This window comes from Ursus americanus, chromosome 23 (genome assembly GCF_024610735.1).
Source record: "Ursus americanus isolate L20-20 chromosome 23, mUrsAme1.1.p, whole genome shotgun sequence".
Lineage (NCBI taxonomy): Eukaryota > Metazoa > Chordata > Mammalia > Carnivora > Ursidae > Ursus > Ursus americanus.
Window position 1 is genome coordinate 40,050,021 of NC_142149.1, and position 23,637 is coordinate 40,073,657.

The 23,637-nt window shown below is 54.6% G+C and overlaps 1 protein-coding gene across 2 annotated transcripts in view; it reads right to left on the reverse strand.

Moving 5' to 3' along the window:
• NOS2 (nitric oxide synthase 2) overlaps positions 1-23,637 on the reverse strand; it is a 37,412-nt gene that overhangs the window by 1,691 nt on the left and 12,084 nt on the right. For both annotated transcript variants that reach the window (XM_045773372.2, XM_045773374.2), the window contains exons 5-24: positions 21,915-22,077; positions 21,058-21,149; positions 19,953-20,094; positions 19,721-19,860; positions 18,195-18,369; positions 17,988-18,089; positions 14,270-14,464; positions 13,241-13,323; positions 12,696-12,840; positions 11,702-11,806; positions 10,714-10,763; positions 10,147-10,321; positions 9,017-9,149; positions 7,937-8,015; positions 6,963-7,144; positions 4,674-4,837; positions 3,535-3,742; positions 1,879-1,966; positions 1,113-1,234; positions 653-801 (exon numbers count right to left, since the gene is read on the reverse strand). In XM_045773372.2, the coding sequence (XP_045629328.1) occupies positions 653-801; positions 1,113-1,234; positions 1,879-1,966; positions 3,535-3,742; positions 4,674-4,837; positions 6,963-7,144; positions 7,937-8,015; positions 9,017-9,149; positions 10,147-10,321; positions 10,714-10,763; positions 11,702-11,806; positions 12,696-12,840; positions 13,241-13,323; positions 14,270-14,464; positions 17,988-18,089; positions 18,195-18,369; positions 19,721-19,860; positions 19,953-20,094; positions 21,058-21,149; positions 21,915-22,077 (2,692 nt within the window). The remainder of the gene's footprint in view (positions 1-652; positions 802-1,112; positions 1,235-1,878; positions 1,967-3,534; positions 3,743-4,673; positions 4,838-6,962; positions 7,145-7,936; positions 8,016-9,016; positions 9,150-10,146; positions 10,322-10,713; positions 10,764-11,701; positions 11,807-12,695; positions 12,841-13,240; positions 13,324-14,269; positions 14,465-17,987; positions 18,090-18,194; positions 18,370-19,720; positions 19,861-19,952; positions 20,095-21,057; positions 21,150-21,914; positions 22,078-23,637) is intronic.

Here is a 23,637-nt window from a genome sequence, read left to right on the forward strand (position 1 = left end):
CATGCTTCAAAGAGGCATCAATCAAGCCACTTCCCCTGCCCAGGGCTCTGAGGCCCACCTGCGTACACGCCAGAACTGGAGCCTCTCCGTGCAGACCACTGGTGGAACTCCCCGTATAATTCAGAGCAGAGCACAGAGCGCTGGGTTCCCCAGTTACACAGAAGTCTAGGAGCCTCTGCTCCTGTTCCCCACAAGATGCCCAGCGACCCCAGCACTGTACACAAAACACTGGGTCTGGGAGGAGCCCAGACAGAACAAACTCACAAGGGCTGAGGCGAACGTCTGTCCCGACTCCCCACGTTCATGGGGCTAAGCGCCCCCGAGGGCAGCAGGGACCATCAGCGGGGCACGGTGTTTAAGCATAAAGCCAGCCTGGACCACATCGTCCTGGGCAGGTGCTTATCCCAGGGGAGGGCTTTCAGCCAGCGGGGCACTGGCACTAACCCACCACGTGACCCTCTTTAGTCCTCGATGTCTCAGGGCCCATCTCTTCTCCTGGCACAGTGAATGCATTGCTCTGACGGGTGTGGAACTGTCTCCGTTTCAGAGCGCAGATGAAGGCTCAGAAAGCAAGGGGCTTGTTGGGGAGCCAGCCCGCACCAGTCTGTGCTTGTAATGCTCTGCCCACCGCACGGGCCGCTGCCGCGTTTACCTTGGGCTGGCAAGGCAGGCGAGAGTAGGCTGTGTGCACCTCATGCAGTACCCCATTCTGGGCCATCTCCAGCATCTCCTCCCGATACAGGTGGTCCTCATCTGGGCGGCGGCACCCGAACACCAGGGTCATGCGGCCGGCCTGGAGCCCTGGGAGACGGCGTGGGCTGCAGTTACCAGGCTGGCCACCAGAGGGCGGGCCATGGCTCAAGGCTTCTCCAGCCCGACAGCTGACTTGAATTCTCATTTCACGCCCACAAGTGTCCTGCCCCACTTTACAGATGAGGAACCTGAGGCCCAGGGCATTCATCACTTGTCCACACAGGCAAATGGGAGGCAAATGGGAGGCAAATAGGAGGCAAATGGGAGAGTGGGCGGTGGTATAACCCCAGTGAGGTCCCAGGGAGATGCCAGGCCACCTGGTGCCCCCTCCCCACATGTCGGGAACCTCCTAACTGTACCTTTGTACTTGGTGTCATGGAGCCGCTGCTGCCAGAAACCGCGGAAGGGGGCGATGCCTGTGCCAGGTCCGATGAGGATGCAAGGATGGGAGGGGTCCTCAGGGAGCTGGAAGTTGCTGGCACTGAAGGGGACAGATGGAGAAGCTCGGTTCTCAGACACTCTGGGATGGAGGCACGCTGGACAGGGGCTGGGGAGCTAGGGGTGCAGCAGGGCGGGGTGGGGGCAGTAGTGTGGTGGGGGTGGAGAAGACAACAAGCTCAAATTTGATTTCCCAAGTCCTGGAGTTTGCTTCATTTTCCCTGTCCAGGCACACCCTCACCTCATCCTGGGCTCCTTTTGAAAAAAGGCTGAACCTCATTGTACTCTGGGGACCCCACTGCTGTCCTCTCTGTCCCTACTGGAGACCTGGCCATACTCTATTGCCAGGGGATAGAATGGAGAGGCCCAGTGTGACCCCCAACGCCTTCTTCAAGGGCCCAGATCCCCCCCTTTTTAAAGATTTTATTTTATTTATTTGACAGAGAGACAGCCAGCGAGAGAGGGAACACAAGCAGGGAGAGAAGGAGAGGAAGAAGCAGGCTCCCAGCAGAGCAGGGAGCCTGATGTGGGGCTCGATCCCAGGACCTTGGGATCACGCCCTGAGCCGAAGGCAGACGCTTAACGCTTAACGACTGAAACACCCAGGCGCCCTCAGATCCCTCCCTTTCAAACCAGAGCTCCAGGGGCCAGTGGTACCACAATGCACAGAGTGGAGGGGGTGCTTACCTTCTCACGAAGCAGGGTACTGGGTCTTGGGGCTTCAGGCTACTGAGCCACGTGCTACAGACACCGTGGTGCAAGGGACCTTGGCCATCTGTAAGGACAACACAGACTTGACCAACATTGATCCCCACCCCCCATCCCCGGGGGTGAATTGTCCCAGAGGCTCCCCCTCAACCAATGAGCCTCCTGGGAGTGTCCGCTCAGGCACTCTGTGGGCTTTAGGGAGGGGGCAGTTCTTCTCCCACTTCTGCGGTCCACCTTCCATGCAGCCAGAGGTGGGGAAAGCTGAAAGGCAGGTCAAGAGTGTGCCAGCCTCTCCTTCTGCCACTCCAGAAAGAGTCTCAGAGAAGGAACATGTACAAGGTCACTCAGATCGCAGTAAAATCAGATCACAGCTCAGCTTCCCTGACTCCTACTCCAATACTCCTTCCAAGAGTTTCCCAGCCCACCACATAGCTCTGATGGCAGCAGCCCAAAGTGGCCCTGCAGGGTGGCCACAGTCGCGGCCCCACCGTGTCTTTGTGAGGTAAAGCCCTTGCTGGGAGGAACTCTGAGTGATGGGCAGCCTCCTGAGCATTCTGGTCTGCTCTGACCCCTCTGCCTCCCTAGCGGCCCCTCCTTGGGCCTGTGGAAACCCCCACTTTCTCTGGGTTACATCCTCTTCCCAAAGGCCCAGCATTTAAAGCCATCCCAACCAACCCAAGAAGTCCTGTTTTCCCTCTGAATGGGATCTGGCTCTCACAAGATATACCCCCTCCCCTCTCCCTGTCTGGGCACCGGGACTTGACCTGGGCAGATGTTCTCCAGCAGAGCTGGCAGTCTCTGCCCAGTGTTTAGAAACTGCGTGACTGTGCTCTTCACCCAGCTTTGCCGCGTTACAGGCAACGCTCAGTTACAGAGGGCAGGGCAAGGGCACATGGTTCATTCGGTGCAGGAGCCAAGTCCAAGTGGACAAGGTTTTGTACCTGCCAGTCTATGTTAGCCCGTCCCCTATCCTCTGCCCTCAGAGCACCCTATGCTTTATAGCACCCACATCATGACAATTATCTATTTCAATGAGTCTCTCTTCACTGCCCCTCTAGACGGGAAGCTCTATGAGGGCAGAAGCTCCATGTGCTGTGTCGCCATGCCCACCATCGTGGCAAGCATAGAGAGAGGTGAAATAAACCATCGCTGAGTGAGCGAGTGAGCAATCAAAGCATAATCACCCTGTACCCAGCGTAGATTATTAGGAATACTAAGAATCACTGGGCTCCCACTACGTATTGGGTGCTTTCTCCATGTGATCTCATTACATTGTCCCAGCAGTAGTAGGACCACAGAGTGACGCAGGATGGACCCAGCAGTCAGACTGCGTGGGTTTGAATCCCGGTTCTCAGCTTGCTCACAGTGCAACTCTGGGGCTTAACGTCTTTCTGTCTCAGTTTCCTCACCTGTAAGATGCAAACAGTACCCATCTCATGTGGTTACTGCTAATACATACACAGAGGGTTCGCTCAGTGCCTGGTTCATAGTAATCTCCGCCACACACCTGCTACTGCTATTAACACCCTGGGTGGCGGGTTTTAACTGATGAGCAGACCCCAGCTCAGAGATGTCGAACCGCCACCCGGTAAGTAGTAGAGCTGGACCTGCTGCAAAGCCTCTGCCCAGCCTTACCTCGGGTGCGGTACGTGAGCACGGCCACGGTGAGGTGCACCTCCGTGGGTGTGCGATCCCTGGAGGAGCTGATGGAGTAGTACCGGGGTTTCAGAATAGGGAGCTGGGAGAGCAGGAAGCCAGCAGACACCCGCAGGGACGGGAACTCCTCCAGCACCTCCAGGAATGTGGGGCTGTTGATGAACTTCCACTTGTTGTATTCTGAGGGCTGAAAGCCAAGGACAGTGTGAGTGACTCAGGGCACAGGCCCCACACGGAGACAGGAGGCTGTCACAGTCCAGCATTCATTCGTTTATTCATTCACTCCTTGGTTCCCTCAACCAACACGTCCAAGTGCCAGGCGCTGTCCAGGGTGCTGGAGAGAAAATAGTGCCTGTCCTGGAAGCACTCAGGCCAGTGAGCAGCATTTATCTAATTCATGTGCTTAGAACTTCACCGTCTGCCACTGGCGGGCAGGAGTCAAATCTTTATTACAATCTAATTTTGGACAGGGCTTTGGAATCATACAGACCTGGGTTCGAACAGTGACTGGGTGCCCTTACTAGCTGTGGGGTCTTGTCCCAATCATTTAACCTTTGTGACATGAGGATAGCATCGTCTCCCTCATGGGAACGTCGTGAGAATGAAATGAGAAAATGTGTGCTGAGTTAGTAACTGCAGCCACAGGATAATGGCTGGACTCAAGACAATTAGCGAGAAAGATGATGGTAATAATGCCATCCAGTGCCTTTTGCAAAGACATGGGCCTAGAAAGTTGCCAGTGAGTAATGCATCCTCTCACGTCCACATCTCCATTCATCCTCACCATCCATCCTCCAACACTTCCTAAGGTCCACGCTTATGCCAGGTTTGGGGAATATACAAAGACAAGACACAGTGGCTCTCCTTTTCTAGCAAATTTCTAACAAAGTGCACTTTGATAGCATCCTGCAGATGCTCAGAAAAGTTCAGTTCACTCGACACAACTGTGTCCTAGAGATGGGATGGGGGAGGATACTGACTTCACACCAGCTTTTGACAAGTCTCACTTTGGGAAGCTGGGTCGGATTCCCCCTTGGAGGTTAAAGACCAGCTCTGGGTTCTGGTTCCCCCTGACTCTGGGACCCTGCCCTTCCCTCACCCACCAGCCCAAACTTCACCTGGCACAGGGTCTCTAGCCTCTGCCTCTCGGCCTCTTCCGTGGCCAGCTGTGCCAGCTTTCGGAGCAGCAGCGGGGTTGGGGGGGTGGTGATGTCCAGGAAGTGGGTGAGGGCCTGGCTGAGTGAGCACGGGGGCAGCCGCTTATCTCTGACCCAGTAGCTTCCTGAACAGGGAAAGAAGGAGTCAGAATGGTAAAAGAGCCCCATTTAGGTTTCCTAAAGGGTGATGAGGCCTCTGGGGAAGACACCGTCCACCCTACAGCTGCAGGGGAGAGACACTGAATTTCTGGCTCCGGGAACCGCGAAAGTGTTCATGTGCCCAATGCACGTGCAAGAAAGTGGTGCCCAGAGGTAGGGCTGCCAGGGAAGGCTGACCAATAGCCCTCCAAAGGGCACCCAAGTTGACATGATCCTGAAAAATCAACTATGCACCAGAGTTCAGTCCCTCTCTGGTTCAGACCTGAACTTTAGCAAAACCCCCATAGGTGAACTATAGACTCACAGTGACTAAATTCACCAAAGACTGATGTACACTCCAGGGACTAGTTACTCATTTAGAGAAAAGCCCATGACTGCAGTCCCCTCGGGCTATACCAAGAGGTATCAGGTGAGCAGCAAATCACCCCAAAGTGTCAAGTCTCAAGGAGTCCCAAGAGGCAGTATGGAGGGCAGTCACAGTGTGGACCCTAGAGCCAGTAGACATGGGTTTGAACTCCGGCTGTTCACTTATTAGCTAGGTGACTGAAGCCTCTGAGCCTTGGGTTCTACTTCTGTAAAATGGATGTGATAACACAATCTGTCTCATTGGGTTTGTACGAGCATTGAACGGAATAGCGTATATGTAACAGTAGAGTGTCTGGTACGCGCATGCTCAATATTAGGTAAAAATATTAGTATTAAGTTATTTCATCCAGACCCAAGGCCTGATGAACCACATCAGTCTTCCTACAGTCATAAGGACACCTCTGTCTCCTCACACCTGGGTTTCAGGAGTGTCCGCATTTCTCCTGGACAGTGGGAGACCATGCCACACTTTTCTTCTCCGATCCCCACTCTCCTTTTGCGGCCGCTCTCTTTAGGGGTACACATTCTTTGGAAGCAAGATTATCACCAAGGCCAGAGAGGTATTCCTATGGGCTGGGAGGCTCGTGGTTGTTGATTTCGTTAGCGTCTCTCTCCTAGTACCTGTCGCCCCCATGCTGTGCTCCCCACACAGACTGGGCCTCACCGTACACAGGACGGGGTGCTCCAGGCCCTCCCTAGGACAGCGTCTTCTCCCAGGTGAGGACGGCCAGGAGGGGTCTCACTGTCTGGGTCACCTACAGCCTGCCCCTGTCTACGGGCCAAGTCAGGTTGGGATTAATGAGACCCTCAGTGGGTGAACAGCAGGACATTAGAATGCTGTGAACTTGCAAGAGGGATTTGCAATTTGGGATCCAAGGAGACTCTCAGGGCATATGTAATCCCTTGTCTGAACTTCTGGACAAACGTTCATGAGCCTGTAGGAAATGGACTGTGTTTATTTGGTGCCAGGAATTGTGGTGAAGGCTGCATGTGCATCTACTCATTTGGTCTTTACTACGACCTCACGAGAAAGGCTCTCTCATCTCCATTTTAGAGATAAAGAAATAAAGCCTCGAGACGTTGACTCATAGGCCCAAGACCACGCAGCTAGTAAGTGATGGCTCAGGGACTCGAACCTTCAAAGACCAGCATTTTTACACTGTTCCCACATTTCTCCATTATGTCGTCAGGCAAACTGCACACATGTTTACTGTGAAGCCTGAAGAGACAAGGCATATAAAATGCTGGCGTCTAGTAATTACCCAACAAATACCACCTGCTACTGTGATGATGATGATGATGATGATGGTGATGAAGAATATTCCTGCCTATCTGCTTCCTGTACTAGGTAGTGAGCTTTCTGAGTGTGGACACAGAGTCTCACTCATTTCTGTAGCCCAGGGCCTGCCTAGTATATAGATGCGATCAACCAGTTAAATTTTTGATGCAAAAATAAATCAATCCATCGATTAACAAAAAAGTGGCTGGGTCAGCAAAAGAGTGACGGGAATGAGACTCCCCAGCCTCTGGGGTTGGGCAAGAGCCCCAAAGAAGTATCCCTTCTGTTCCAAAGCTGCAGTAGCACGGGCTTGGGTGGCCTACCCACTCAGCAGGAAGGACGGGGTTAGGTGCTCACAGTGCAGACGTGGGACCAGACCATCTGGGGAGTTGGGGGGTGTCAGGGGGAGGGGGTGGCATGCTGGGGCCACCGTGCAGAGGTCTCACCGTTCTCACTGAGGATCTCCAGGTGCACAGGCTGGTGGGGTGAGGGGCCGTCTACCACTCTTTCCAAGATGCCTTGCACCAGGGCCAGCTGGTTGCTGGGGCAAACCCCGAGGTGCTCTCCAGGCAAGTAGCTCAGCCCGCGGCTGTCCTCACAGGAGAGCTCCACCAGGAGGGTGGTGCGGCTGGGGAAGGGAAAAAGAAGTCTCTGGTGACGCCACCAGGATTTCCTCCAGAGCTCCCTGATGGGCGGGCCGGCTTCCCCAGGAAATGTGCCCTCTTTCATTTTCCTGCTCAGTTCTGGGAGCATGGGTCAGATCAGGTTGCTGGTATCCCCTGGAGCTGGGGTGGTCAAGAGGGCCTGGGACCCACCAGGCCTGGGGTTTCTCTGTGGGAGAGGGTGGGCAGCCCCCTTCCTGGGCAGCACTCCCGAGCCCACCTGGGCTTGACCACACCTTCCACCTAAAGAAAGCACCCCCCTGGGATATCTGCTGGCATTTAGGACAAACTCTTCCTTATCCCCAGCGCAGATATGGCTCTTACTAGAACAAAGCCCAGTATTCCTAATGAATGGGGGAGGACAGCACAGATGAACAAAACCTACAAGGAATCCATGACACTCGTTTCTCCCAAAGAGGAAATGTCCTTCCCTGCCAAGAATTTTCCTGAAAGTTCTTAAGAGCCAAATGGTTTGAGTTTCTCTTGCCCTCCACCTTTGGTGAAAGGGTTTAGTGACAAAGGACCAGTAGTAAAGCAGGTGCCTAGTTCTCAAGCTGGAAAACCAGCCTGTGGTTAATAGAGACCAGTGCTAAAGGCACCAAGGTTACAGGGGTCACCAGCCAAGCCAGTCCTACTGATGGCATTGCGATTAATGCCAGTGCATACTTCTCTCCTTTCAAAGACTGACTTGCTCCGGTCTGGCCTTCATTAAATTAAACTTGTGGACATCCCCCATGCAGCCCCGCGGCCTCCCCTACCTGGACTGGGGACTCTGTAGATTCCGCTGTGATTTCAGCCTCAGGGTGAACACCTTCTTGGCGTGCATACTGCTGAGGGCTGTGGGGGACAGAGATGATGAAGTGGCGGAGACGCTCTTACGCACTGGTGGGGGGCAGCCTCCCCGAGTCTGAGTCCGTTATGCCTGGACACCACCCCTGGGGTGTCCCACCGTGATGGCAGCGGGGGAGGGGGTTCTTTTGCTGTTTGCCTGCCATGTTTCTGAATCACAAATAAAGGCACTTGGTCTGGCAGGGGTGTTTGTGCTGCTGCTAGGTGTGGGGGGGATGCATTAGGAGCCCACATAGGGGCATTTCTAGGCCATCCCCAGAGCCGGGCATCTGCAGGAGAGCATAGTTGAAGTTGGGGGTGTCCTAAACATGCAGAAAGCTCCACAACTACTGTACTTATGGTACAAGGAGAGAGGAATCATGGAGGCCCAGCATCCAGAAGGCACCGTCACAAGTTCACGTCCGGCAGCCTGGGATCGGCTCCACGAGATGTTTACAGCACTTGGCTGCTGTCAGAGCCAGACAGCGGGGACTCAAATCCCAGCCTGGCCACATGCCAGCAACCTGCTTCCCCTCCCTGAACTTTAGTTTCTTTGTGCCCTTCTTTTTTTTGTTGTTTTTAAGTAATCTCCGCACCCAACATGGGGCTCGAACTCAGAACCCAGAGATCAAGAGTCGGATGCCCCCATCAACTGAGCCAGCCAGGCACCCCGGTCCTTGTGCCCTTCTTGCAAGGTGAGTGTTTGGGCTCACTCAGAGCAGGCGGGCGAGGAGCCCAGCACAGTGCCTGGCACACAGGAGGCCCTGTGCTGGCTCCCCTCTCTCTCTACCACCCACCCAGGGCTTCCTCCTGAGACAGCCTCCCTCAGAGATGAAGCACGCTCTCCAGCCTAGCACCCAGCAGGCTCTCGGATCGAACGAGAGAGAGAGGCCTGGCAGCCCTCCGCCAGCTGCCTCTGTTCAGAGGGTCCTAGTGGTCTCCTCAACCGCAGAGACCTCCACCCCGGCAGGAAGGGCCACGGGCCCCGTGCGGCACGGCGCGGCAGGTACCTCTCTCGAGGTCCAGAGGCTGTGAGTCCTGCACGAGCCTGTAGTGCTGTGGGTCCCATGTCACGTTGCAGGTGTAGAGCCTGGGGATCTGAATGCGGTGTTTGCCTTGCACCTCGAACGTCTCACAGGCCGCCTGGAAGAAGATGGGGCAGACCGGTGTCAACCACAGTCACTGTCATCCTCAGCAACATCATCACCAACGACGGGGCCTTACAAATCGGTTAAGCGCTTCCTATAATGACTAAGCATGTTCGGACTGGGCCGCTGTGAGGACTCAGAGAGGAGGCCGGGCTCGGCACACAGGTGCCACGGCTATTCGCACAGATGCTCATATGGACAGGATCTCGTTTTACCTGCACGCCCACCCCTGAGATTGGATCACTCCCGTGCTCCTGGTGTGGAGTCACGTGGAGGCAGTGCGGGCCTGGGAGCCAGGTCTGCCCCGACTCAAGCTGGGGCTCTAAGTACCGCTGCTGTGTGAAATGCTCTGCTTACTTAGGAGGTTTTTTGTTCTTTAAGATTTTTTAAATTTGAGAGAGAGAGAGAGTGCAGGGATGGGGCAGAGGGAGGGAGAGAGAGAATCCCAAGCAGACTCCCTGCTGAGAGTGGAGCCCAATGCCGGGCTTGATCCCATGACCTTGAGATTATGACCTGAGCTGAAACCAAGAGTCCGACGCTTAACGGACTGAGCCACCCAGGAGCCCCAGTGAGGAGTTCTTTAAATCAGGGGCATCGGGCCACAGGCAGCAAAGCTCTGCTGAGATTCCGACACAGGTCCAAAGGACTTCACTGCATAGTCCCTGTCCCCAGGCTCTCTGTGGCTGGAAGACTGAAACAACGCTAAGTCATCAAGAGGTGACCTGGACAGTTAGAGGGGGAAGATCTTAAACCGAAGCTCCCGGAGGATGGGAGGTATCTCAGCCCTCTTCCCCCACCCAGGGACACAAGTGGAGTTCTGGGGGCTGAGGGAGTGCAGCAGTGACCTGAGCCTTCAGGCCACACCTAGGACCGAGCCTGTAGGACTAGGCAGGGGTCATGCCACCCAGAATGCCCAGCATAGATGTCCTGGGCAGGAATGGGCTGTGGCCTCCCTGTCCCCGCTGTGGAGGCAGCTCCCGCTAAGAACTGACCTTAAAGGTTTGCACGGCCCAGCTGCGGAAGGCTTCCTCCTGCCCACTGAGCTCGTCCCCTTCCCCTGTTGGGGCGAGCTGAGAGGCCCCCAGATGGGACAACTTCTGGTCGATGTCATGAGCAAAGGCACAGAACTGAGGGTACATGCTGGAGCCGAGGCCGAACACGGCATACCTGCCCGAGGAGGACACACACACGGAGACTGGAGTGAGCCCACCCATGTAAGCATCATGGAGCACGACCGGCCCGAAAGCCAGCCTCCAACACTCCCACTCCTGCTGGACACAGGACCGGTCAGTACATGCCATCTTCGGGTCCTCTCCAGCTCCCGAGCCTCATCACCAACTCCCGGGACCAATCCCATGCTTGGCCTGCAGACCTGTGAGAGGGACTTGGTTTTCCTAGCTTGACCCTCAACACACTCCGAGGACAGGCTCTCTCTGTGCCTGGACATCTTGGACAAGACCCCCTCATACACAACGAATACCCTCCCTGGAACCAGGGTCCCAGAACGTGTAGGTCCATAAGGCAGGGCTCGGACAAGTGGGAGTGGGGAAAAGCCTTACCTGAACTTGTTGGTAAGCTCTTTCAGCAAGAAGAGAGATTTTTTCAGTTTCTAGAAAGAGAGAGAACCACAGAGTTCTCAGGACAAGATTCATAAAAGCACTGCTTTTACTTTTTTTCTGGTGGGCCCACTTCAAAACTGGCCACATCTGGCAGGAGAAGGCTCAAGGTCCACAAACGAAAGTTGGTTTATGTGTGGGGCCCGTTGGCCGGGGCTCAGGGACAAGTTGAGCCTTAGGAAGTCATGTGGGCCTGACCCTTGGTGTAGCCCAGCTCTGGTAGAGAGGGGGCCTGGCATCTCCAGAGGGTCTTCTATCTACTGGGGCATGAGCCTCTCTTCCTGTTTGAACCTGGTAACAATGACGACTGGCCCCGTGCTCTCTAAGGTAACTCTAATTTCCAAGGAACTCAAGAGAATTTTAGGTGGAATGTGACCCCGCAGAAATAGTGTTAAATCACATGGTAGGAAAGTATTCTCTTTTCTGTAATTTTTTAAAAGTTATTCCTGTTTCTATTATTATGCTTGTCTTTACGAAAACTAGGGAGAGTCTCAGCTTGGAACTACTGGAGCCTGAAGACCTCTAATACTTGCCTGTTACTCATTTAAAAAAAAAAAAAAGCAAGCCATGGTCAGGCAATAGTATCTAGCGAAAAGTCAAGAACTTTGTTTGGCTTTCATGGGATTTATTTTTTGTCGGCTTTCCATTTGTGGGAGTGATTTAAAATTTCCTTTACATGTGAATTTTTGAGTTTAAAAAGGTGGGTCAATTTACTTAAAAATATAAAGTCTGTGATAGGAAGGCGGTCACATACACATGGCGATCATTACAGAGACGGCAGTCAAACGCTGGCGCTGGGGCACCCAGAGTGGTCTGAGCACACTTCCAAATGTCCTCCGTAGGACATGCTGGATCGCCCGGATCCTTTCCTTGGCCCCCTCGGGCCCTGGCACCCTCCCCCCCAAAGAACACTGGGACCCGAGCCACCCACCTCTCCGTTGCCAGGGGAGTCTCCATTCCCAAACGTGCTGGTCACCACCAGGAGCAGCTGCTCGTCCTCCAGATGGCGCAGCCTATACTCGTCCATGCAGAGAACCTGCAGGGCCCCAAGGGTGGACATCAGCCCCCCACGCCATCCCCAGACACCCTGTGCTTCCCTTCCCCACCCCGGCCAGGAACCCCCTCATCACCGGGTTCCCCCGGCCCCGCCCACACCCAGCACAGGCGGGGCCCAGAGGCAGGTGCCCCACGGATCCCCGTCCAGTAAACCCACATGAACACTTCGCTCCCCACCCTCCTGCCCCACGCCAGCCCCATCGCCAACACTTCCACAAGCCCGAGGCGGGGGGGGGGGGGGCTCGCCTCCAAAACATGGCAGGTCCCAAATCGGAATGCCCCCCGCCGCTGTTTTGAATTCCGAGTGTGTGGACATATTTTCCACAAAAATGAGATAAGTGGGTTACAAAAATGATGATCCTTTTAACGCCTCAGGAACCCAACCGCTTCGCCTGAAGCTCATCTCAGGTGACATGCGTCACCGCCTCCCTGTTCGACCCACACCCATGTGACGTTTCCAGGGAGGTCTCAGCGAAGGATAAACTCCAGCACTGACGGAAGGCATGAGTCACCCTCTGGGGTTTTGTTTTATTTCCTATTCATCCTTTGCCCCCTTCACATTTAGCACTGTGCCCGGTACAGAAGGTGTTGAGTAAATGCGAATAAAATTCACCTATGGGAGCACATGGATATTGGGATGTGGCTTAGTAGAGTGTTTCTCAAACTGTGTTCCCTGGAACACCATGGAAAACTTAGGTACTATGTAACTTTGGGAATCCCTGGACACACATCCGTCCTTCTGTCACAGATTTACAGTCAGCACATCCAAGGCTCTGGGACATTCAGGAGCAGGGCAATCATTTTAACTTTCGCCAACTTGTCTGTATCCAGGCAGAGGAAAAAGGCCCGTGTCCAGCTGAGCTGGCTACCTTGGGGTTGAAGGCGCAGCTGAACAAGGCCCCCAGGTCCCGGGCCAGCGTTTCTGACTTTCCTGTCTCCGTCGCAAAGAGGATTGTGGCTCTGACTCGGGAAGCCATGGTCTTGCGCATCAGCATGGCGGAGAAGAGCACAGCTCTGTGTGGACAGACAGACAGACAGACAGACAGACCGACACTGTGCTGACTCAGCCTTCCAGAGGAACACGGGGGCCCGAGAGAACGGGAGGTGGACGGTGTTTAAAGTGTGGCAGCATGAGGGAAAGGAACACACGTTTCTTGCCAGCTATTGACCCTGACCCATGGCCTTTCTCTTCCCATCACCCGCTCAACCCACTGCTCAGCCCCGGGGGGAGATGGAGGACAGAGAAGGTTGGGCTAATGGTGGCAGGTATGCCCCTTGGCGTCTAGACCCCTGCGAGCCAACCTCCACAGAGATCATCCTGTCTCTTTGTTCCCTGCCCGTCGAGGCCGAGAAGAGCAGCCGCTTAGAAGGAAAGGCTGCAGTTCAGGCCTCAGGACCGGCCGCTCGCACTTACTTCACCAAGACTTTGAATGGAATCTTTCTTCTCCGGGGTCTCCGCTTCTCATCCTGCCAGGTGTGGGTTTTCCAGGCTTCCACCTTCAGAAAAGAAGGCACACGTGAGGGCAGGTGCGCCCTGGCTCGGCTCCGGTGTGGGGATGCGAGGGAGAGAGAGGACCCTTCGTGCCCTTTGTGAGGCGGGGGTCCCCGAATGCCGCACTGGAGAGGACTGGGGCTCTGTCTCCCTCCGAGCTGCAGCTCCAGTGGCCAGCTTACAGCCTGCACACGCCGGGGGAGGGTCCACTGGCTTATTCTCCATTAGTGTCCCCCCAGAAGGAAGAGCCCCACTTCACTTTGTCTTTAGCGTCTAATCACTAGGCAGGTCACATGATGCCGAGGCCAAACTGGGCACCTCCTTTGAGAGGAAAAGGAGGTGCGACCACAACGGTACTAACGTCCCCAGCAATCAGTCACCCTGATCTGCTATTAGCATCTGAAAGTAAGAAAGCTCTTCCCCAAATCAAACCAAAGTCTTTTTTCAGACAAAACGAACTGGTTTCAACAGGTGACGGTGATAGAGTGAGTCGGGGTTGGGCGCCAGTGCGTGGGATCCACACGACCTCCTACTGCAGAGCTAATACCCGTCGCCTTTAGAGATGAGGGCAGCGGGGCTCCCGCGGTTGAAAGGCCCACCCAAGATCCCACAGCTAGGAGGCGGCAGAGGCGCCTGCAGGCGTGTCTGACCGGGTGCCAAGCTCTTCACCATCGCGGGCTCTGACCATTTACAGGTGGGGGAAATGGTGGTCAGCCTCAGAAGCGGAAGCCCCAGCAGAGCAATGGGCCCCTGATGGTAGAATAGAAGGTCTTTCCTGAAGTCTCACTCTCTGTGGGAACGGACAGACGCTGCTCAGCGTCCGTGAGCGCAGCCTGAAAAGCAGGGGTCTGTGTGTCCCCGACCCTCCCTGTGGGTCCCGCACGAGGGAGCACGCACACCCTCTTTCCACCCGAGTCCCAAGACAGAGAGGAGAGGAAAGCCCTCCCTTACCTGGTAATAGTAGAAAGGGGACAGGACATAGTTTAGCATCTCCTGGTGGAACACAGGAGTGATGCTCCCAGAAATCGGGGGGACCAGCCAAATCCAGTCGGCCGGGCAGCCCCCTCGGGAACGGTACTCGTTCTGCATGTACTTCATGAACGACTCTGCAGCTGAGTGGTGGTCCATGATGCTCACATTCCGCTTCTGAATTAGAAGGAGGCAAAGAGGGGGGTTGAGGCGAGGGATGGGGGAGTCAGGAGTGTGGTCTGTCGGCTGCGGGGCTCCCAAGATGGACTGCGGAAAAGCCGGGCAATCACTAAAATGGGACAGCCATTGCCCTGGCCACCTCCTTGCTGCTAGAAGTAAATACCCAAGTAGAAGACACTTTCGGAGCCTCCAAAGGAGCCCCAGAAATCATCATAGCCATGGTAAGCCCACGGGGCACCTGGCGGGACCCCCTCGGCCCTCTAGGGGCAGTGTCAGCTTCCCAGGCCACACCTACAAGTCTCCCCCAGCTCCCAACGAATGGCTCCCTCTGGATGCTGATAAATCCAACCCCAGAGCCTTCTTGCCACTTGTTAGTAGAGAGTTCCAGGAGTCACTTCTCCGAGAATGTGGCTCTCTTGGCCAAGAAGGAACCGGACATCTCTGGAGAGGACTGAGTGTTGGGGGGGAACCGTAGCATACGGAAGACAAGTCACCACAATGTCGCACATCCGAAAATTAGAAGCCAAGGGGTCTGAGCCTTCCCGGAATGATCCAACAGAGGCAGCCACACCCCTCACTGCCTGGGGCGACTCATCCAGTCCAGAGACATTTGTTTCATGTCATGATTCACACCGTGGCCTCTTATTGGCCATGCGACCTTGAGCTATTAGCTGCTGAGCCTCACTGAGCCTCGGCATCCTCATCTGGAAGATGGGGGTAAGAAGAGTTTCTACAGCATGAGGCTGCTGAAAGGCTGCAGTAACTTAACGTAAGTAAAGCAAGAACGGGCACAACAAGTGTGAGCCGCCATCCTTGCTTCTACCTGCCAGGCAGCGCAGCAGGCACGGGCATGACAGAGGGGAACATGGGGCCCCTTTTCTGCATTAGATTATATCCTAAGGGGGGAGGCGGAGGAAGCTGGCCATCCACGTGGTCTGCTGCGAGATATAACAGAGGAGAGCGCAGGGGCTGCTGGGGGACAGACAGGGCTGAGCTCATACACAGGCCTGGAGGAGAAGGAGGGGATTCCAGAAGCTGCTTCTAAGTGGAGGCAAGTCTTTTTTTGTTAAGATTTTATTTATTTATTTGACAGAGAGAGAGAAAGGGCACAAGCAGGGAGAGCGGCATGCAGAGGGAGAGGGAGAAGCAGGCTCTCCACTGAGCAGGGATCCCAATGTGGGACTCAATCCCAGGACCCTGGAATCATGACCTGAGCCGAAGGCAGACACTTAACCAATTGAGCCACCCAGGCGCCCCATAAGCAGAAGCAAGTCCTAAGAGATGGGCACGAGTTAGGCAGGGCATGGGCATAGCTGGAGGAGGACGCTGCCCAAGTCACAGCCAGAGGCATGAAAGGAACCCGCTGATGGAGGGCTCAACGGGTCTCTGCAGTCTTACCCGTGTACCAGCGCCCCCCCCCACCCCGTGCTACACCGGCTGTAAGCTCAGAGGCTGATGACGGTAATAATGAATAATAAGACCAATAAAACTAAGGCCCACTGAAGGTTCGCTAGGGGTCGGCCAGCACGGCCAAGTGTTCTGCATACATTTTCACTGAATTCTTACAATAACCTAGTGAGGGAGGTCCTCCTATTTATTCCCGTTTTTACAGATGAGGACATTTATCGTGAAGGAGGGGGATGAGGAAGTGCCGGAGACTCTAGCAGCGCGGGGTGTGGTCAGCCACGATCAGAACACAGCCGAAGACCAGCAGATTTTCCGGGACATTTCTGCACCCTGCAGTGACAGGGCTGGTGCACAGAGCCCCTAGGAGTCAGGATGTGTGGTCCACGGGCACGGGGTCCTTCTGAGCTGGGCCAGCCCCTGGGGGCTCTTCCTGTACCCCCTCAGTGCCCCCCTCCCCCCACCCTCCAAGAACATCAAGCAAAGCTTGACCTGTCTATGGGGTGACCAGCCCTGGGAAACTGTGTGATTGTAAATATTTACTGGATGTTTAATGTCAACTCCCTGCTCCACTCCGCGAGGAAAGGGGTTTTGTCTATTTTGTTCACCACTCATATTCTTGGCCAAGCCTAGTGCCCGGCACATGCAAAATGTTCACTCTATTTTGCTGAATGAATAAAGGACTGTCTTCCTAGTGGTCGGGCTTCCAAGGCACCTGCTAGCTTTGGGGAGACAGTCTTAGCCTCTAAAGTACTATCTTCAGGGGCGCCTGGGTGGCACAGCGGTTAAGCGTCTGCCTTCGGCTCAGGGCGTGATCCTGGCATTCTGGGATCGAGCCCCACATCAGGCTCCTCTGCTATGAGCCTGCTTCTTCCTCTCCCACTCCCCCTGCTTGTGTTCCCTCTCTCACTGGCTGTCTCTCTGTCAAATAAATAAATAAAATCTTTAAAATAAATAAATAAATAAAGTACTATCTTCACGCATCCTCTGCCCCCTTCCCAAAAGGAAGGGGAGCATTCATATGAGTAAGAGCAGTGGACAGACCGGAAGGCTCAGTCCCACCCAAGCACTAACCCGGGTGTGGGCCCTCAGGGTGGATACATTCGCCCAGAGGAGGGAAGCGAGAGCAGCCCCTGCTCGTGTGGACATGGGCTCTCATTCATTCATTCAGTACATATTTTTTCCAGTACCTCCGATAGCCATTCTTCCACCCTCTAGAGACAGAGTAGTGAACAAAAGGGACAGGCCCGGCCCTAACAGAAAGACAGGAAGTAGATATACTACGTAATGTCAGGAGCCAGCACGAGTAATGAAGAAAAATAAAGACAGAGTTGAAGAAGAGAGACTGATGGGATGGGGGTGGGTAAGGGTGCCATCTTCCATGGTGTGGTCAGGAAGAGCGACTCTAAGGAGGAGACAACAGAGACCTGGATGAAGGGAAGTAGGGGGTCATGGGATGATTTGTGGGAAGGGTGTTCTAGGCAGAGGAGAAAAGCAAGTGCAAAGGCCCTGAGGTGGCAAGTATCTTGGTGAGTTTGGAAAACAGCAAGAATTCCAGAGTGACCAGAAGAGTGTTAGAGGACAGAAGTCTGACTGGAGTGGCTGGAGGACTAGGAGATGTAGGAGATCTTGCATCGGGTCAGCTGCAAAGGGAAGCAGGAAAACACGGCAGTAGCTGGGGACTTACTGGGTTAGCTGGCCGTTTCTTTTTTGGAGATGGGAAACATGACAGCCTATCGGTCGCTGCTGAAAATGACCCAGCAGAGAGGAAGACACTGATGAGACAGAAGAAGGGGGGCGGGGTTTTCAGGAGTAAAGTCCTTGAAAAATGGAGGGGGACTAGGATGCAGTGCTCAAGCTCGGGGATGGACACATCTTGAAAGGTAAGGAGTTGCCTGTTGCTAGAAGCATTCAAGTTTACACTAGAAGACCCAGAGTGAGGAGGAGGGCTTATCTGTCTACATCCCCAGCGCTGAGTACAAACTAGGTGCTCAATACTGGTGTGATGCATGAAAAAATGGACAACACTGTCAGGGGAGAACCAAGCATGAGATGAATGGTTGGACCACATAACCTTCTGACCAGAAAGTCTCCAGACCTACAAAACACGACGTACCTGGAAACTGTGGAGCACAGCAACATTGATCTCAACGACAGCCCGGTCCTTCCAGAGTGAGGCCAGCTTGTGCGTTTCCAGGCCCATCCTTCTGCCCACTTCCTGCAGAGGCAGAGTGATGGGGTGAGTTGGTCCTCAGGACTGCCCCCCACCCCGCCCATGACAGACCCACATCTGCAGCCAGCCCCGCCAGACGGTCCCCGTTACCTCCAGAATGTTGTAACGCTGAACGTCACAGAAGTCCCGGACCCCGATCTCCGTGCCCATGTACCAGCCGTTGAAGGGGCACCCCGGGAACTCGAGGCCGCCCACCTCAAGCAGCATGTTGGCCACTGCGGGCAGGGCGTACCACTTCAGCTGGAGCTCACGGAACCACTCGTACCTGGCAGGGAAGAAGAGCCAGTGGTTACTGGGGCCTGTGCTTTTGCCTATCCTCACCCCCCCAGCCCTGACAAAAAAGGCTTCAGAAAAAGAGCCAACCAAGAAAACTCCTTCCCAAATGCTGTTCTCGAAATTTGTCCAAGCTGGAGAGGTGAATGGGGCACAGTAGGCATCATTCATTAATTATGCATTCCTTTACCCACTCGTTCATGCAAATGTATGGTAAGCAACACGTATGTGACAGGCACCATGCTAAATGCAGAGAACATAGCATAGGGGTTAAGGACTTCAGTGTCAGAAAGCCCAGGTTCAAGTTCTGCCTTACCGCTTACCAGCTCTGTGGCCTTGGGATGTGAGTTAGCCTCTCTGAGCCTCAGTAACCCCACCAGTAAAATAGAGATACTAGTACCAAACTCATGGGTTTACTATAAAGATAATGGTATTGCTCATTTATAAATTCATTTATTCCAGAAATATTTATAATTGAGCACCTACTATGTGCCAGGTACCCTTCTAGGTGTGAGGGGTAAATAGCTGAACAAGAAAGGCAAGATCCCTATTCTCAAGGAGCTTACTGACTAGAGTCTAGACTTTAGACTATAAGCAAGTAAACAGATGAATAGAAAAATAACAACAAGATGATGTGGTAGACAGAGGGAGAGTGTCTGCTCTAGATTGAGTGTTCAGGATAGGTTTCTCCAAGGGGACGACGTTCAGGAAATACCTTGCTGTCAAGAAGAAATGAATCCTTTAAGTTTCTGAGGAAAAAGCATGTCAGGCAGAAGGAACAGCAAGTGCAAAGGCCCTGAGGTAGGATTGAGTTCAGTGTATGCAAGGGATAAAAAGAAGAGTCCAGCTCAATGCCTGCTACTCAGTGAGTCTCAATATATGGAAATATTTTTGTGATGATGATTGCTGCCCAGAGCAGGAGCTGAACCAGAGGAGCTCCAGAAGTCCCTATGGCCCTATACTTGCACCACAGTCGGAAGAGGGGTTGCTGAGAGAGTTGGCAGGAAGACAAGGGGACTGGACTGCTCAGTGTGAGAACGTTAGAGGCTTTTGAGGGCTTTTCTCCCAAGGTCACTGCTTTCCAAGTTCCTAGGGCCCCATCTGTCTAAGCCTCTGCTTCCCCCTCATCATCAACATATCCTCCTAAGTCTGAGGCCCGAGACCCAAGTCTGGGGTTGCCGCACAAGCGTCACCAAGGCAAGCCTTGAGAGCCAGCCCTTCTGGACACTGCCTGCTGCTGGCTGGGCTTTGGGGGCAAGGAGGGGCCTGAGGACTGAGCTCTCCCCAAGGCGGGGATGGAGCGTGCATGTTAACACACACCCCCGCACCCCCCGCCTGCTTACTTGGGATGTTCCATGGGCACCTCGAGCACAAGGTCAGGTGGGATTTCGAAGAACTCCGGATCTTGGCCATCCGCCTGCAGCACCAGGGGCACCACGTCGAAGCGACTGTACTTGGGCTTCCAGCCCAGGTCGATGCACAGCTGGGGGCAAGACGGGCCCAAATGAGTCTCCGGACCCAGGCCCCTGACCCCTCTGGCTCCACTCTGCCAGCCAGCACAGCTGGATCCCGTACCTGGGTAAACTCCACGCTGGCGGGGTCCCCCAGGATGGTGCCATCAGGCATCTGGTAGCCGGCATACCGAATGAGCTGAGCGTTCCAGACCCGGAAGTCATGCTTCCCATCGCTCCGCTGGGGGAACACGGTGATGGCCGACCTTCTCCAAGACAAGGACAGTGCCATGTACTCCTCGGCTTCGGTGGGGGCTCCCAGCCAGCCTCCCCCAGTCCCCCTCCGCCTCCTGTCTTCCCGTTCCCTCACCCTCTGCATCTGAGCTAGCTGAACCGAACCCCTACAGCAACACCACACAACACGCCAGGCTCTCACTGGCCTCGGTGTAACCTGCCCCCCTCCCTGACATACCCTCTTTCTCTTTCATCTCCTTCCAGTGCCTCCCTTTCCTTCAAGACAAATTCAGGGGCCACCCCCCTCCAGGATAGTCTCTAGCCCTCCGGTAGGGTTAGCTTTCCCAGCCTTTTCCCTCACTGCACCTTTCTCTCGTGCAGCCCAGTTAGCGGATGCTTGTCTAGTGCCAGGCATAGGTTCACAGTGGGCTGGAGCAGGGTCCTAGGTCTTAGTCACCTCTGCATTGCCCCCACCCCACTGCCATGCCTAGTCATGGGTTGGGTCCCCATTATATGGGCGCTGACTGTTTGCTGAACAGAAGAATGAATGAACGACTGAATGGGCTGTTCAGTCCTATCAGCCTTGACCTCTTTGGTGGTGGGTAGGAGAAGGTAAGGTTGTGGGGGCGGGTGAGCAGTAATGAGCAGTGACTCTCCCGGTTCTAAGAAGAATGACACACTGGAGCCTTGAGCTGCAAAACCAACCTCTCCTCCCTTCTAAAAGGTGGGGAGCCTGACCTTAAGCAATGAAGACATTGCTTCTTTAAGATCTCCCATTCCCTCCAAATGGTTCCAAGTCAGAAGGAAACCGAAGACATGGGCTACAAAGAGGGGCTAAGCTCATGGAGACTTGCCGAAGACGCCTGTGTCTTTCTCCTTTCTCTTTCTCCCCGGCTTCTCCTGGAGAAGCTTCCCCTAAACCCATCTGCATTCTTTGGCTCAGACTCGGGGGCAGGGTGGGCCCCAGCTGCAGCCCCAGGGAAAGGTGCACTCACCTGATGTTGCCGTTGTTGGTGGCATACCGCAGGTGTCTGCAGATGTGCTCGAACATTTCCTTGGCAGTGGAACAGCTCCGGGCGTCGAAGACCTGCACACAGCCCACCCAGCCCAGACCATCAAGGACTGTGAGGACAGAGGTCCCAGGGTTGATCAGAAGCTGAGTTATGAGGAACTGAGGACGTGGCCCAAATGCTCCCCACCACCCAAACACCAAGCAGAGGAGAGCGTTCTCTTCTCTTCTCTGCGTCTACACCTCCTGTCTCAGGGCTGCCCTGTCCAGCCTTTCTCCTGCTCTCCTGGGGGAGCCCAGGCAACCCCTCTCGGAAGACCTTATGAAAACCTAAATCCCAAGAAAATCTGACCTCCGAGCATGTGAATGGGAACTCGCAGAGCCCTCGCCTGGTGCCTCCACAACATCAGCACATTTTACACGGGGCTCCCGTCACATTTTCTTTCAGCCTGTGTTGGTTTCACTGGCATTTCTCATCAATTTCCCTGTCCACGCAATTTCCATATTATACAGCATTTACCCCGAGGTAAAGCCGCCTAGGAGGCGAGGATAAAGACAGTGTCTCCTAGGCGCCAAGAATTCAAACAGTCCTCTCTTGCGGCACCAGGGTCTCAACTGGTCATTCGGTTTTATTTCTGTGTTTAGTGTGAGAGAACAGACCCGCTAGAAATCTTGTGCTGAAATCAGAGTCTAGACATCCGGGGAGAGCCCTATGAGCCCCCATCTCACGTTCACGAACATGCAGAGAGAACCGGGGAGTCCCGCCCCGGCTGCTCAGAGCCGTCTGCTCAGAGCCTTCCCGCCTCCCCATTTCCTCCCCTGCTCGGGACTGAGGAAGGCCACCTGCAGGTTGGACCACTGGATCCTCCCGATGCAGCGGGGAGCGTTGCGCCAGGCCTGCTTGGTGGCGAAGATGAGCTCATCCCCCGTCAGCTGATAGGTTCCTGTTGTTTCTATCTCCTTTGTTACCGCTTCCACCCTGGCCAGATGTTCCTCTATTTTTGCTCTGGGGGACAGGAAGACAGCAGGAAGATCAACAACGAGATGGCCTTAGATGGGGATTCATTCAATGCACAGAAGCAGGAACTGAGCTAGGCTACCAGGAGGGCAAGATGTCCTTCACAGAGACGGGCCAGCTTCCCAGGTGTGGGACCCTGGCCCGAGCTCAGAAGGGCCCCAGGCTTCTTGGCTTAATGCTCTGCTGTTCCTGTCTTGAAATTCTTCAGCATGTTTGAACAGGGAGCCCACATTTTCATCTCTCCGCTAGCTCCTGCCAGTGACGTTGCTGGTCCTGATCCTGGGGGCACCCTTGTTTCCAGGTGCTTTTTCTCCAATCATTTCATCTCAGCTTGGCAAGAATCAGCAAGGAGTGCAATCCTCAGACACTCGCAAGACCGAGACGTACCCCAAGTCAAGCCACAACCACGTCCTGCCTCCTGGCCAACATCCCATGGTCCTGAAATGAGCAGTCCCTCCCATGCCAGCTCCTGTGTACTGAGTACTCTTTCTGAGCCAGGTACTGGGCGAAGCCACTCACAGTCAGGGTCTCACTGAGTCTGTGAGGGAGGCTTTTTTGTGTCCGTTTTCTAGTCTGGGATATGAAGTCTCTGGCAGGGTACGTACCAGCCCAGGAGCGTAAGTATGACAAAGAGCAGGTAGGACTCAGCTTCAGGTGGCCTGATGCCAAGCCCCAGCTCTTCACCTTCCACCCTCCACCCTAGGGGGGATGGCAAGTGCAGAGATGTTGAGGGCCTGCCCACGCTTCTCTGAACTGGGATGGGTGCTCAGGGCCCAGCCTGCAGGGCCCCAGGGCCTACTCAGGAAGGAGCCCTCCACAGGGTGACTTGACCTCGCAGGGCCCCCTGGAGGGTGCTGTTTCTCAACCTCCGCCCTGCTCAGCCAGGACTCCCAGGGGAGATTTCTTTTTTTTTTTTTTTTAAGATTTTATTTATTTATTCGACAGAGATAGAGACAGCCAGTGAGAGAGAGAGAACACAAGCAGGGGGAGTGGGAGAGGAAGAAGCAGGCTCCTAGCGGAGGAGCCTGATGTGGGGCTCGATCCCATAACGCCGGGATCACGCCCTGAGCTGAAGGCAGACGCTCAACCGCTGTGCCACACAGGCGCCCCTCAGGGGAGATTCCTAAACTGCTCCCCCTCACCCCTCCCAGGCTGCAAAAATATCCTCCAGGGAGGGGTTCAGTCAGAAAGGCTTTGAAACACACACACGCATAGAGCAACCTTGAAATTTCCAATCAACACCAAAGACAAATTGAAATGGCAACAAACAAAACTATTTCAGGAATGAAGTCCTGATTAAGGAGAGTGGACAACTCAGAACAGAATGGCCTTTCTGTGGATGAAGAGTGTCTTGACAACTCTTTCTTGATTAAAGAAAAAAGCTCAGAGACAAAACATGTGGGGCTCTATCTGCAAGGACACCCTGGGCATACGGACCTGCTGGGTGAGGTTGAGACTGCCACACTGGGAGCCCTCCCGCCCCACACAGAGCTTCCAGCAGGACTGCCCGCGCTGCGTCTGAGCCCGGAGACCGTAGCAGTCACCAGA